This window comes from Sinocyclocheilus rhinocerous, unplaced genomic scaffold (assembly GCF_001515625.1).
Source record: "Sinocyclocheilus rhinocerous isolate Xijiao unplaced genomic scaffold, SAMN03320098_v1.1 scaffold1938, whole genome shotgun sequence".
NCBI classification, from domain to species: domain Eukaryota; kingdom Metazoa; phylum Chordata; class Actinopteri; order Cypriniformes; family Cyprinidae; genus Sinocyclocheilus; species Sinocyclocheilus rhinocerous.
In genome coordinates this window covers 2,369,674-2,385,815 of record NW_015629065.1, presented here as the reverse complement: position 1 = coordinate 2,385,815, position 16,142 = coordinate 2,369,674, and the positions used below count along the sequence as shown (strand labels likewise).

At 39.6% G+C, this 16,142-nt stretch overlaps 1 protein-coding gene across 2 annotated transcripts in view; it reads right to left on the bottom strand.

Moving 5' to 3' along the window:
* Positions 1 to 638: 638 nt before the first annotated feature.
* The window catches only part of LOC107738754 (zinc finger protein ZFPM1-like), a 95,643-nt gene continuing 80,139 nt past the window's right edge, over positions 639 to 16,142 (bottom strand). For both annotated transcript variants that reach the window (XM_016550598.1, XM_016550597.1), the window contains 5 exons: positions 8,165 to 8,267; positions 7,865 to 8,077; positions 5,677 to 5,907; positions 5,334 to 5,561; positions 639 to 4,931 (listed from right to left, as the gene is read on the bottom strand). In XM_016550598.1, coding sequence (XP_016406084.1) covers positions 2,563 to 4,931; positions 5,334 to 5,561; positions 5,677 to 5,907; positions 7,865 to 8,077; positions 8,165 to 8,267 — 3,144 coding nt within the window. In that variant the 3' untranslated portion in view covers positions 639 to 2,562. The remainder of the gene's footprint in view (positions 4,932 to 5,333; positions 5,562 to 5,676; positions 5,908 to 7,864; positions 8,078 to 8,164; positions 8,268 to 16,142) is intronic.

Sequence of the window (16,142 nt, the reverse complement as noted above, 5' to 3'; positions counted from 1 at the left end):
CAAATAAAAGCCCATTACAAATCTTCTGAAACCATATTTTAATGTATAGTGTAATGTATAATTTGAGTCATTATTAACTGACTATCTTGTCGTTGAATGTGCTTTATTGTGCGTTTTAGAACTGGACAGTAGAAAAATGTCTATAAAATGTCTAGTAAAAAAAAATACTAGAAAAAGCAGTCTGGATATTCTTCTAAATAAATATTTTTACTACAAAAAAAAAAAAAAGTTATTAAATGGCCCATTTTTTTGTGCAAACTATCCCTTTGATTATTATTCTCATACACATAAAAGTAAAATACGCCACCAATACAAACACTGTGTGTCAAATGGCTGAGCCAAAGAGAAAAATAAATAAATCACTTCATAAAAAAACAATGTTATGCAAAGTTCCCAGAACGCAGAATGTGTGTTGCATCACAGTCTACAAACTACTTAAAGAGAGAAGAGTACAACAAGTTCTCTTGCACTTTGAATGTCCTTCTGGACTCTTTATTTTCCATGCATAGTTTGGACAAGTGTGTAGTGGAACTTTTTGTAGCTGAAAAAAAAAAGAAAAAAAAAAAGAAAAAGGTTGACATTCATTATTTTTCCATCAACATTTTTAATTATTCACAAAGTATTTTAATTACCTTTCATTTGTTTTAGAATGTTCTAAATTCACGATTAAGTCCTTCGGGGATAGGTTTGGACAAGGAAAAGTGCTGTAAAAACATAAATACATACAAAAAAGCTTCTAAAACTAAAACATTCAGCATTTTTTGTACAACACAGTGCAATAGAAAAGGGATCTGGAAATGTCAAAGGTTTTCAGCACTGGTCTTTTGGACTTGCGACAGTCGCTAAATGATAAAACAATGGAATTGTAAACGCCTCTGTGTGAGTTCACGACGGGTGCAGCACCGTTTCAAACCCACAACAGCATAGAGAAATTTAAACTGTTCTCGTTTGCACTCGTTCCTGTTCTTACCACAGAGACAACGGAGGTTGCATTTTTGTAACACAGGAAATGGGAAACAACACTGGTAACATACACAAAGTCCACTTAGTGGGGGAGAGTGACGAGCATTGTGGACGTAAGTGACCCGTTGTTTCAGACATATTGACGAGAGTCTTTGTTAAGGCTTTGCCAAGGTAGCCTGCACAGGAGGATAGATTGCATGACGCTGTTCTTTTCAACACACACGCACATGTAAAGGAGCATAAAACATCACTGAGTCATCATTGAGAATGCAAAATTGAAAAGGAGAGAGAAACAGAGCGAACGAGAGAAGGACAAGAGTGACACTGGGTTGCCAGATTAAGAAAGAAGCAATACGAGCAATGAGTCAGTTTCAAATTCTCTTGCTTTCAGTGGCCTTCAACATCATTCAGCAGTGTGCAAGACATTGATGTGAATCTATTCTATGCTATACTTCATTTCAAGGTTAAAAAGAAAAAGACCAAACAAACATACTTTTCTTTGCATGTCCATGACGGTTCGTCTAGAGTACAGATGGCACTTTTTCAGTAGGTCAAAAGGGTTATGGATTTGAATCAGTGAAAGTTTTGCATTCGGCAAGGTGAGCTGGTGACTAGAGACAACAAACATCTTACACTGTTCGAAATCCAAACCCTAAAACCCCAAGACAGTCCTTAGATCCGTAATGCACATCCATCTGATGGAAAATGTCTGTCTGGAAGCAACGACCAAATACTGAGACAGTACAGTGTGTGCCGTCTTCTCCCTTACTAGACCAACACTTACAGAATGTCCTCACAAGTCCCAATGATCAATGCAAAAAATTCAAATATGACACATTTTCATATGCAAGAACCAAGAAAAACACCACACTGATGATTGAAATGGTTCCTTTTGACGGTATGAAAACAAAAAACATACCGTCTTTCTTTCAAAAGAAACTAGGTAGTATTTAACTCACATGAAATGCATGAGGATGATAGATGATAAATAGTTTCTTCACATTTTTTATCATTCAAAAACTTTCATCTTGAACTGGTAACCAGATGACACCAATTTCAACTTGGTTACTCAGTTTTCACTCCATTTTTTTTTTTTCGAGTCAGTGTATTGACAAAAATCTGCAGACCGTGTTCTATAAAGACCTCCACTAGGGGTCAGAATTAACCCCAAATCAGCGATTTAAAACAAAACAAAAATGGCTCAGTCAAACAATATTTTACCAATGCCATCGTTGATTAAAACGAACATAAAAACTTAGGAGTGATTAAAACAGCATTTTCAAAGCTAATTAAAGGGCAAGATGTTATTTCCATCAGCAGATTTTTAAACTCACAAATGAAAGAAGAAGTCTGCATGGATGAGGGAATAGGTCAGTGGGGCACATTCTGTGTGTGCAGGTAGACTCATCTCTTAGTGTAATACAAACTTGACCCATAACGTGTAATAAGTTACGATAGTAACAACACCAGATAACGCGGTCGGCATGAAGACGTCCGTATCTGGCTAGTAACAGTCCCGCTATCATGCTCTGGTCGGGCAGTGCCGTGATTGGCACTTCTATGCATGAGAGGGATGGCAGAATTGACTGGGTAGAGGGCTCACTTGACATGTTCGGCACTGTGAGAGGAACAGTAGTATTTTTTGTGTGCAATGAAAGTGGAGAGGCTGCTGAATTTGATGTTGCACAGCCGGCAGTAGCGGGTGTTCCCGTTCTGCAGAGGAGAGGCGAGGGGTGTTTTAGGTGTGGACAGAGTTGTGTGGACGTGGCTTACAGCAAGGCCTGCCTTTTCAGGGAGGAGTTTGGGTAATGGGGTGTGGCCTAGCTGCCCAACCTCTCTTAGCGCTTCAGACAGAGGTGACACAGTTACTCCTGTAGGGGAGAGGGCAGGGGGTGCGGTTTTCGGAGAACCAGACCCCACAGACTGGGGTTCTAGCGGACTTCCATTAAGCACAGGTGAGGAAGGAGATGTTGCTTCCACCTTGATGCTCCGGCCATTCACGCTGTCCTTACGGTGCCGAGGGCTTGGTTTTTTAGGAGGGGTGAGAGGAGCACCTTCCCGTGGGCTAAGGCTAGGACTAGGACTGACTCCAGAGGACTGCGTTGACTCGGGATGTTGTTGTAGTGTGAGCACCAGACCATGAGTCGTTTTAAAATGCTCCATCAGATCACAGGTCAGCAGTCTGTTGGGAGGGCAGTAAGGACACACAACTGGGGAGGTGCTGGGGGTCTTTGGTCCCTGCACATGTGGAGGAGTGGATTCAGAGCCAGGTAGGGCAGATGGATGCAGGACCGCTACGGTTTTGCCCGTCTGAAGCCCTTTGGCATCAGGGTGCACGTCCACTGCTCGGTTCTTCGGGGAAGTAGAAGCAGGTCTCTTCAACCGGTTAAGCTGTTCCATAGTGTGCGGTTGCAGGGTTGTTGCAGGGCAGTAGTAGGTCTTATGGGCTAGGTAGTTCTCGATGCTGTTGAAGCTAATGCTGCAGGCGGTGCACTTGTGGTAGTCAGTAAGGGGCAGAGCGGGAACGCTGCCCCCTCTCTGGCTTTCTCTTAGTCTGGGTTTTTTACTCAAGTCGATGGGTCCATCACCTTCAGGACTTGAGCTGCGTGTTGGGGTGGATACTTGGGGCAATGGAGGAACGGAAGGGCCCTCTTGTTTTACCCCCAGACTTGTTGCTGCCGGCAAAGCAGTGGCATTGGCCAAAGCCTCAGTTTGAGCCATGTGGATCTCATACATTTTCTTGCGCTTGCGTGTGCGGATAGGTTGGGGAAGGAAGGCGGCCTTACCAGAATTGGACCTTTGGTTGGAGGGATCATGTCTCGAGGCGCAGTAGAATCGCTTGTGGACAATGTAGTTATCGTGGCGGCTGAATCGGATGTTGCAGGCCTGGCAGAAGGTGCGAGTGGGATCATCGTCTTGGTCTTCAGCAGAGCCACTAGGGCTTTGGCTACCCTCGCTGGCCTGCCTTCCCCCAGGTCCCTCTCCCTCTGAGGAGGATGAGCAGGTGGCCTCTTTCAGCCCTGGATCCTCAGTTTTCACCTCTACTAACTTGGGCTCCGATGCCGTGCCTCCTGGGGCAGGGTCAGGGTAGCTAGGAGAGGCCGAAGCTGCACGGCTGACAGGTCTGGCCTGGGGTGAAGCAGCATGAGCGGCAGGAGGAGCAGCTGCTGTGACCGGCCCTTCCTTCATTAGACCCGCTGCCTCACCTTGCTGATGCCTGCTGGAGCAGTAAAGCCTCTTGTGGACGTAGAAGTTGTTGATGTTGTTGAAGGTGATGTCACATTCGAAGCAAGTGGCTCCTTTGTGAACACTAGCAGGAGAGCCTGGTGGGTAGAAGCTCTGCTGTCCAGCTGCTGGTCCTTGTCCCTGTTTAAGCCTACTGTGTACCATCTCAGACATCTTTGCCAGGATCTCAGACGCTTGCGGCATTATGGCAGCTTCAGAATTGAACATGTATTGCGGTAAGAACACTGCACCTCCAGGGAGAACCGAACCGCCCGTACCAGGGTGTATGGGACTGGAACCTGGAGTGGGACTGGCTGGCTCCGTCTTAACCGCCACCACTGTGGGGCTCTTAGGTGAAGTAGAATGAGATGAGCTTGCCTCCACAGCATTTCCTTGAGGACTGCCCGCCTGTTCTTCTTCCTTTGAGTCATTCTCGTAGTCTGAACGTGGCTCCTCTTTGATATTGAGTTGGCTGAGGGGACTGCAGCCTTGAGAGGCTGAGCTGCCATTGGCTCCTGGGCTGGAGGAATCCGGTCGGGGCACACAGGCAGCAGGCTCCGTCTCTTGCAGCTCTGGAAGCTCAGAGGAAGGAGGACTGCTCTGGCGAGGCACAGGGCTCCTCTCAGCTGGAACCCTCACTTCCAGGTGTGTGTGAACATGCTGCTGAAGTAGGGCAGGTGTATCAGCGGAGTAGCCGCACACTTGACATTTCAGAACAATGCCAGAGTCTCCTGGACTCAAGCCTGTCACAAAAAAAAGAAATGACAGACATACAGGACGACTCCTTTAAATCTTATTATTAAGAAAACTTATGTCTAAAATATTTTTTTACAGGTCAGCAGATCTGATGAATAGTTCTGACAAAGTTTTAAGGACAGGATTTCATGTGTGAGTATACTGTGTAAACATGTATTTGAGTTATTGACATGATTTGAACAAACCGTTGTATGAATAAAATGTATTCACTTATTTTGATAGTTCTTTCTAAATACATTTTTCTAAACTAACATGCTTGAGAAATTTCATTTAAAAAAATGTAAATGTAAAGAATTACTAAAAGTATGAGGTACCAATATGCAGCATTGAGACTAAGTTTGCACTGGATTTGTTTGTGATCTGCAGACTTCAGATATTAGAGCTGTTACCTGCAGCCAGAGGCAGTTTGGGTGAGTACACCTCACTGTGAGAGCCAGGCTGGCAAACCATGTGACTGGTGACCAGGTGGCTATACAGGATGTCTCGCGTTGTGGAGATGAAACCACAGCCGTGACACACACCATTCAGCGAGTCTGTGTGAACCTTCAAGTGCCGCTCACAGTTCGCCTTAGTGGTGAAAGCCGACAGGCAAATCAAACACACAAATGGACGCTCTCCTGGAGACACATTAAGAGACAAAGACATACTTACAAATCAGTCATAACGGATAATTCGCTATTACACAGTTACTAATGCAAGCGTGCCCATTTCAAGAAAAAAAAAGAAACTCACCGCTGTGCGTTCTCATGTGGATCTCCAGAGAGCTGGCACTGGGGCAGCTTTTGCTGCACTGTGGGAATGGACACAGCCTCTCGTTAGGATACGAATCTTTAGGCTTGTCCTGTGGAGGAGAGGCAGAGGTCTGATGCTTCTGTCTGCTTGCGCAGTAGTACATAAGATGGGCCTGGAGATTTCTCTCACTCCTGTACCAGATCCCACAGTCTTTGCAAGGGAAAATGTCTTCTGCACACACAAACACACAAAATACAAGTAAGAACAAAGCTAACAAACTATTTATATCTTGAAAGGATAATCAGTTATCACAGAGAGAGGGTTTAGAGAAGGATATCCACTAATTTCTTGGTGTTGCATATTTTTGTGCTTTGTGTGTACAGACAATACATGGATTATATAAAAAAAACTTTTGTTAGGAAACATACTTAACAGACAACAGTAATGTGTTTTTTTTTCTGATATGCCATTTATCCCAACTGATACACTTCATGTATTTAATCATAAGTGGGATGTTTAATGTTTAGTAATGCACTCACTGCATATATAACCACACGCAAACATAATACACACACAATTATAAATCAGAGAAAGCAATCAGAATTGTTCTATCATCTCCACGGCAACGGGCACAGTGAGTTTGTGATGTGTGCAAGAGTGTGTGTGCACGTAATCGGGCCGATCTGGTGTCAGGGCACATGTTGAACAGGCTATATTTGACAACGACCGTCACATCCCAATTATCCGTCTACTCACAGCCCAGCTAATGCAGTGGGAAGCACAAAGTTGGGCTGATCATGTTTTACCCTTTAGCCTTATTTACAGTGATTATTCATGTCTTTATCATGGTATGTCCGTGTCCACTCCCACTCATCATGCAGTTTAGAAGCGGAGAGGGCTGTACCAGCCAATTAACTCTGCAGCTGTTGGAACTGACACAACACTGCCACCTACTGATGATGGGCATGAATGACAAGCAACTTAAAGGTGAAAGGTGTGTCATTTTTTTCATGTTAAAATACTATGGCATTTCAAACTTGAAAAAAAAATTTTTTTACCTGTTCTGTTTCTGTTTCCTGGTCTGTTTTCTGCTGAACTAAGGTCTTTTTCATTCTAAATCCTTTTTGCAACATCTAGCAACTTAATGCAAACAAATATGTATCCTACACAAGTTCAAATTATGTCTCATTCCCAAATCAAATGTACAGTGATTCTTTCTACAAAACTAGTCAGTGATTATGTATAAAATGTATTCACTTATTTTAAATTTATTTCTTAAAAATGTTAATATGCACACAATCATTCAAAAGATTTGGGTAGGCATTTTTTTAAACATTTCTAAAAGTAGTCTCTTATGCTCTCCAAGGCTGCATTAAAAATACAGTAAAAACTTTAAAAACAATTTAAAATAACTGCTGTTTTAATTAAAAAAAAAACTTTGAAAACAGTTATGCTGCTTAATATTTTTGTGGACACTGATTATTTGATGAATAGAAAGTTCAAAAGATTAGCATTTGAAATAGTAAAGACTTTTCACATTGCTACAAAAGATTTGTCATTTCTGATCAATTTAACACATTCTTGCTGAATAAAAGTATTAATTTCTTCTTACAAAAAAGAAAATAATCTTACTGACCCCAAACTTATGAATACCAAGGTATTTTACGTGAGTACACTGTGGTACTGAAAGACTACCAAATTCATATACCATGGTATATAAATGTTCCTGTGGCTCAGTGGTAGAGCATTGCGTTAGCAGCGCAAAAGGTTGTGGGTTCGATTCCCAGGGAACACACATACTGGTAAAAAATGTATAGACTGAATGCACTGTAAGTCGCTTAAGCGTCTGCTAAATGCATAAATTATTATTATTAATTATTATTATTATATAAATGGTATATGTTATGATCATGGTACATGTCCATTATAACAGTATTAAATGAATATTGCCATGTAATATATAGTAATCATGGTACTTTTTGTGGAAGCAGAACTGTGGTAAGAAGAACTTTAATGTCCTAAAAAAAAAAAACATGAACATTCATTTTACTCTATTAAGTATTATGCGTCATGATTTTCGCACATATGCACAAACACGGCCCACCATCCCTAATCACAGATGTAAACACTCATAAAAATGCAAGAAACTGTATAGACATGTTGTGTTTATCAGCAAGTAGTGACTCACTATTAACGACAGCAGTTGCTAAGATGGCAGCCATGCCAGCCTGTTGAGGGAGGAGCTGGATCTCAGAGTGCAAAGCAGCAGGGTACGCAGGCTCCTCCTTCATCCGCACGCTCTGGGTCCTCGCCGACGGATCCGCGATGGAGCAGGACAGCGTTGCAAGAAGTGCATCTCCACTAGACAGCTCCTGCGTCAGCTTACAGAATAATGCTCCTCCTGTAAAACAAACAGTCACTGTTAGAGTCTCCATCTAATACTGTAGTGAATGTGAAAGGTGCATGTGGAAGTGTTTTGGTGTTGTACCCTGATTGTAGATGATGCAGTTTGACTCGGTGGGGCTTGAGGTCACAGGAATCCTTTTGAGCCAGCAGTCTGCCTCCTCACACTCCAGAGACATTACAGGCCTCTAACACACACACAAAGGGAAAGAGAAACAAGGTCAGCCGTGCAATTTTAAAAGAACACAGACAGATTTAGAGCAACACTTCCAGCAGATTTAACACAGATGTTATACAAAAGACACTGTTATATTAAAACGAAAGCTATTTATGGTTAAGATTTCTCATTTCCTGTTTTTTAAGCTGGGTTAATATATATGAAAGATCTTTGTAAATAAGCAATTACCTGTCAATATGCTGGAATATGTTTAAAGGGTTACTCCACCCCAAAATGAAAATTTTGTCATTAATTACTCACCCTCATGTCGCTCCAAACCCGTAAGACAGCAATGTAAGTAACACGATCAACGTCCAGAAACGTAGCAAGGAGATCGGTAAAATAATTCATGTGACATCAGGGGTTCAACCGTAATTTTACAAAGCTACGAGAATACTTTTTATATGCAAAGAAAACAAAAAATAACGACTTTATTCAACAATTCATCTCGTTCAGTGGATACTCTCCAAAAATTGCGCTACGGTGACACGGAAGAGACGAATTGTTGAATAAAGTCGTTATTTTTGTTTCCTTTGAGTACAAAAAGTATTCTCGTAGCACGGGTTTGGAACGACATGAGGGTGAGTAATTAATGACAACATTTTCATTTTGGGGTGGAGTAATCCTTTAATGCAGTTCTTTCCTAAAATGATTAACTTTCAAATCTTTAAACTGAATACTAAAATGAAGTCAAATCCATTAAATGTAAAATCAACAATTATCAGCTTATCAACAATTTCTCTACAAATATATTCAAGTAGTTCATTTTAAAATTGCCTGAGTGCTATTTTTAAGATGCAAGATGCAAGCTCAGTTATAAAATACAATTTCACATTCACAGAATGTGCTAAAGAAACATCTTTCAAAATAAAAACCACATTTAAATTAAAAAATCTAAAATATATTTTCTGTTATAACATTTTCATTTTGAGACTTGCCATTAAAGCAGACATAAAATAAGCTTCTGTGAGACAATTATAATAATTTTATATATTATCATTAGTAGTAGTTTTATGTTTATAGAATATATATAGAATAACCTTAGCTTTTTGTAATTGGTCTTGCCTTTAAAATAGACAATACTTATTCTGCAGCATAGTACTATACACTCATTTCTGGCTTTCTATGGATTGTTAACACTTTAGCCACTGAAAAACCCTTATGGGTTGAACATTACTAACTGTCCTCAGTTTCCATAAATTTTCTGCTGTCTATACACTACAAAACTGCTTTTGAATTGCACTTTTCAAGAGACAACCACCTGTTTATCTGTGAGAGACACGGTGACTTTTTTTTTTTCAGCTTAGGAAATGGCTTTATGTTATGTTCAAAGAAATACAAATAGCACATTCACATTTAATCCCTTCTTCCTGATAATGTGCCATTAAAATTCAGCATCCAGCATGCCTCTTTTAACATTCAATATCATATAACCAGACTTCCTGACCAATAAATAGTTTTTAATCATTTTGCTTCTAACCACAGACATTAAAAAGGTAAAAAAGGACAAAGACATCCTAGTATAGGGGACTGGGTAGAAGGATTCAGAAAAGATGGGGGGGGGCAGAAATTCTCTCACAATGAACTGCAGAACGACTGGCAAACTCTGTCCCAATCCAACCACAATAAAGGCATTGTATGGAGCTGATAACAGTCTGTATATAAACTAAAAGGTTGATTTTTTTGGGCTCAAATTCACAAAATTGATTGACTGATCCATTCCACTAGGTGGCAGCATTTCTGCAGGGCCAGTTCAACAACAGCCTCATATTTAAGAAAAGCTTCATTCACTCGGCTACACGAAGTTAAAGACTTGCCCTTGTGGAGACTAGTCCTTCTATCCCTGACATGCTGCCAAATCAACTTTAAAGACAGGAGAAAATGAAAAGACATTAGTTCAACTGTGTAAAGGAGGATAAAAAGCCACCAGTCGAGAGGATGAGGGGAAGAGATGGGCCGCAGAGGAGGACAGCTGAAGGGTTTCTTTCTAATTCTGTCTGTTCTTGCCTGAAGATACAGTCCGTATTGTATTTCATGGGGAACTAGTGCTGATAAGGAGATAGGGCTCCTTTTGTTTTAATTTGAAACCCAATGCTGGAGCCGTCTGTGGCATAAGTGCTGCGTGCTTCTGCTAATTTGTTTCAGACTCATTTAACACGACTCGACTTTAAGCTTCACAAAAGGAGAGGGCAGCCTGGTCAGCCCTCGCCTTTGACAAAACACTTCCAGACAAACGCGCTCTCTAATTAAACACACACACATATTGACACACAGACAGATCCGCATGTGCAGATGCACACGAGGAGTAAGTGAAGATGTAAATGGTTATGACCCACTATCAATAGCGAACAAGAACCGGTTCAAAACAATCAAGACGATCAGAGTGGGTCTTTATTTTAATATGTCTAAATAAAAGACGTCTTTAAGTGGCCAGGTGACTAGATACATCACTTGGGCAAAAAAAGACAGCAAGATCTAGCAGAAAAAGGCCAATATTTCATGAGGCCCAAAGTTTTGGTCACATCACAGCATAGGATTTTCTTCCAAATCATTAATACAATGTTTTTTCCAATGATAACTTTTTTTTTTAATTTAAGAATTATCATCTGACGATGAATTAAGTGGCACAAGTGATTCCAGACTACAAAATATAACATCTGTTATGACTTGCATATCTTCTAACGGTCTTTACATCAGTGGAAATGTAATCATCAGAAGTTTATCTTGGAAAGCAAACGTTTCTGCTTCAGAACTCCATGTTGTGACACATGTGGAAAATTGTACATTCCTTGTGTACAATCCAGACCCATGCACTCTTGTGCAATATCATGGAGCTGCTCTAGACCTCTTGGTGGCTTCTGTTTATTTTTGGATTTTTTGACAACATGAAGCACTTTTTACTGAAGAACAACAAAGAAAACATAAATGTATGATCCAAAATTACATTTTGGCTCTGCACTGCAAAAAATTCCATTCAAAAATATTTTTGTTTAATTCAGCAGTTAAATCATCTAAAATCCTTGAAACAAGGTAAATTTACTTGAAAAAACAACACTGAATAAAACATTAAGACTAAGATTAAATTTTTTGAAACAAGTGCATTCTGTGTTGCTTCAAGTGAATTTATCTCGTTTCATGCATTTTAAGACATCGAACTGGAAAACAGACTAATTAAAAACTCATTAAAACACAATTTTTTGCAGTGCATCGGCCAAAGGCAGGTAAACTGGGACAATCTCACTGCATTTTCAGTATTTAAATAAATAAATAGTGTGGCTTAATGCAAAAAAATGCATGTTCTGTAGGAAAAACAAAAACTTTGGTATCATTTCTGACATTTCTAGTGAGGAAAAAGCCATTACAATGGAATTTATGGGGTCAGACCATCATTCTTGCAATTCAATTTACACCATGTAATGTTACTAATAGACAAAGTTACCAGCTAAATGAAGAACAATATGAGACACTTTGTGAGTGTCAATTTTGAATCCTGCTTAAATTTATCTGAACATCATATATTACTACTTGTAAATCATGCTTAAGTTGAAACCAAGTGTCAAAGATGCCAAATGACTGACAGTTTGAAAAAAAAAAAAAAGAGGTATTCTTGTAACAAGCCGGAAAATGCAGGAAACATGTCATCATGCCACCTCTGTGCGGGTGGCTAAAAGACAGTATGAAAAAAACTACACGGAAGACTATCCTAAAGGAAGAGCGCCACGTTTTAGAGTGTAACCCTGGCGTTGGTGAATATACCCCCCACCCTCTGACGCACAAGGAACTAGGGTACTTTGAGAGCGGCGCTTTAAGCCCCACCAAGTATGGAGCTTTGAGGAACAGTCTAAGCCCCCTCGTCCGAGCCCTGCTCCCTCATGAATATTAATGACGACGGCAGTGGTTTAATCTGCCTGATCCCTGCACTGCTGCCGCCGCCCCGATAGCGAATCTAATTATTTGGTCTGATATTAACCAGCCCCCTCCCTCCCTCCCTCCCTCCTCCTTACACACGCACAGCATCAGGAAAAGAGGTAGATGCACCTTTCCACACACACTTGTGCACCACCATCATACCACAACACCTTAAACACACTCCTACAGTCAAACCTGGTGTGTGCAGCTCTCAGCGTTATCGTTCTTAAAAACACCCTCCTCTCGTTCTGATAAAAGTTGAATGCAAATGATTCTCGGACGATTTTCGTTTCTCATTTTGCACGTTCCCTTTCGGCGGGGAAAAAAATCTTTCACCGTCTCCTTTTAAAGAGAGAAACAGGACCGTATCTCTCAGTGACCCTACAGTATGACCCCTCGAGTCAAATCCATCCAGGTTTACGGAGCCAATTAAAACCCATCAAATTGACTGAACTCATCTGCCGGCAGTCAAAAAGGACAGGCCGGTCTTTCTGACATTCTTAGAAATCACGTATGCGTCTCTGGAACGCACACTCCATATGCTTCACATGTGAATGTTTAATGCATTAAACAGTGTGCAAATACACTAAAACCGATGCTCATTATGATACCGTGGAACAAGGTTTTAAAAGGTGTTTGCTCAAGATATGACAGAATGCGTCTCACAATGTGTAATCCTGCAGTTGTCTGTGATGCAACACTTGCAAGAAGTGAAAAAAAGCTCTGGTGTGTCATAAAATAGCCTTTGTTAACAGGCGCCCACTCAGTGTTAATTGTCTCAATTCACTGGAATTACTGAAGAAAAATGTTTGTTGATTTTGCAATAATGAATATGAGATGGAAAAGATGAATCACAGCTTTAATTTGACAAAAATATGACCAAGAAAAAAAATACTGGGGATTTATCTGCTTTAACTGAAAAAGCTAAGCACCAGCCCTTATGAAAATGAACCATGGTTTTATTGTAGTAAATGTGTAGTAACCATGTTTTTTTGGGGTACTGATTACCATTTGCATAACCACAGTTTTATTACAAATACCATGATTAAACTATGGTTAATGTAGCAAAACCATGGTTAATCTGTGGTTACCATGGTTTAACTATAGTAACCAGGGCTGTACGTTAACTTTTTTTTCACATATCACACACACAAACAAGCACAACGAACTCACTTCACACTATTAAGCGGCTGTGTTATGAACATGCAAAACTGTATCGCACGCGTGCTACAGTGGTAAATTTATTCATCGCACAGACCAGTTTTTTCGTAGCACGTACGACATATATGTCGCACTGTACAGCCCTGGTAACCATGTTTTTTTTTTTTGGTTTGATTAATTTTCAGAACTGTTTTGCTAGTAGGCTGACTAGCTCATTTAAACGTATACTGCTGTACATACACAATAGGCTAAGGTTTAAAAGTTTGCCATTTTTCTTTCTTTTTTTATTTTAACATTTTAAAATGTTTTTTTGTTGTTTTTTTAGTGTCACATGATCCTTCAGAAATCATTCTAATATGCTGATTTTGGTGCTCAAGTAACATTTCTCATTATGATCAATTTTGAAAACATTTGTGATGCTTATTATTTTTGAGGAAAGAAATAGTTTCAGGATACTTTGGTAAATAGAAAGTTCAAAAGAACCGCATTTATTTCAACTTGAACTCTAACTTCTTAATGTACTGTCACTTTTGATCAGTTTGATGCATCCTTGTGGAATAAAAGCATTAAGAAAAAAAACTTTTGAATGGTAGTGTATGTATGAGAATAAGTGATATCCACAATATTAACTTACTATTACAAGTTACATTTGTGCACACAATGAACTTGAACTACGTTACATGCTAGTCAGAATGTGCAATTACTATGCACTGTATGTAGTGTAACATCCTAAACAGTCTCTAAAACAGAAAATTAAAAAGTCTTTAGCACATGACAAAAAATTTGGTCTGTAACAGTCTGATATGGTTTTGTCATTTTGCACATAATCAACAGGACCATTATCAGGAAATCTTGGCCCCTATTCTGACATAAATTACATTGAATTCATTACACTGGATCCTTCCTGAATTCAGCTGGAATTGTTGCAGGCCCATTGAGTTATTCCCATATGTCACATTATAAGTCAGCCCTGATCGAACTAAAATGTTATTTTGTGGATTAAAATGATACAACACTTCAATCAGAGTACAATATTGACTTCATTTAACATACGTTTGTCATAAGGAGAACTATGACTAAAACCAAACTAACACTGCACCCACTGTACAGTATGTTTCTTCAGAAAGAGTGTCCTCTCTCCCTTTCTTTCTCATTTTTCTGCTTTTTACTCCAGCGTTATCTTCTTCTGTTCCTGTTTCTCCACTATCTCCACCTTTATCCCTCTCCTCATCTGTCCATATCCCTCTTTTCATGCTCCGCCACACTCTTTGTCTCCATCTCCTTCTCACTATCTATTCCTCTCCATATCTCTCCACACATCCCTTTCTCACTTTTCCATCCCCCTTGCTTTCTCCTTCTCCCAATCCTATCCCTCTGTCTACCCCTCTCTCTATCTCCTTTCCACAGGAAATGGTTTCTTTCCCAAAAAGGGGGGGGGGGTAGAAAAGGGGTTCATACTGTCCCAAACAAAGAGGTCAGTGTGTGAATCCTCCAAAAATACAGAGAAGAAAAGGAAGGGCGATAACAATCAGAAACCTTCTCTCATCCGCCTCTCTCACACACATATCCTTTTTTCCCCTCTCCTTTTCTCCATCTTTCTCTTTTTTTTTAGGCCTCGTTCACACACATCCAAACGAATGCACTTACACACATGTATGAAACCAAAGCAAATAGCAGCACATCTCCACATACACATCCCTCCAAAGAAAACAGCATCCAGGTGTTATGAGCAGCATGCAAATGGCATGTAAAAATGGGAAACCGTGATACTTAAAAAGGTGTGATAAGAGATTTGAAAATGAGGAACTCTTGGAAAGCGGGCTCCTGATCTGCCAGTGATCGGGTTTGGAGATAGAGGAAGGTTTCCTCTCTCCACTCCCCACCCATCATATCTCTCTCTGTCGTTTTCTCCACCGTAAAGCATGCAAAGTACATGACGATCAAACGTTAACCGAACATCTTTACACATATCTCTCAAGTGATGTGTTGCTGCTTCCCAAAAAAAGCAAGGATGCTCTAAATTTATCAAAAATGACAGTAAAAACTTTAACATCATTACAAAAGATTTCTATTTAAATAAATGCAGTTATTTTGAACTTTCTATTTAACAAAAAATCCTGAAAAAATATTAAATATTAAACACAAAAATATCAAGCGGCACAACTGTTTTCAACATTGATAATAATAAGAAATTATTCTTGAGCACTAAATCTCACTAGAATGATTTCTGAAGGATCATGTGACACTGAAAACTGAAGTAACGGCTACTAAAATTCAGCTTTACCATCACAGGAAGAAATGAACTTTTAAAATAGAAAACTAATTTTAAATTGTAATATTTTACAGTATTACTGTTTTTATAAATATTAAATATTACTGATTTGTGATCAAATAAATTGTCTGCATAAGAGACTTCTTTCAAAAACATTTAAAAATCTTACCAATTCCAAACAAGAAAGAAGAAAATTTGTTTTAATAGAATATACTGTATACATTGAATTAATTTAACAAAATAAAGGGAGGTATATGCCTATTTGCCATTAAGGTAATAAAAATTAAATTTATTTAAATGTAATTTAAATTTTAATTAATTCTAAAAAAAAATGTCTTACAAAATAGTCTTTGATGATGATGTGGCATGTGGCCAAGTATGGTGACCCATACTCGGAATTAGTGCTCTGCATTTAACCCATCCAAAGTGCACACACACAGCAGTGAACACACACACACCGTGAACACACACCCGGAGCAGTGGGCAGCCATTTTTTGCTGCGGC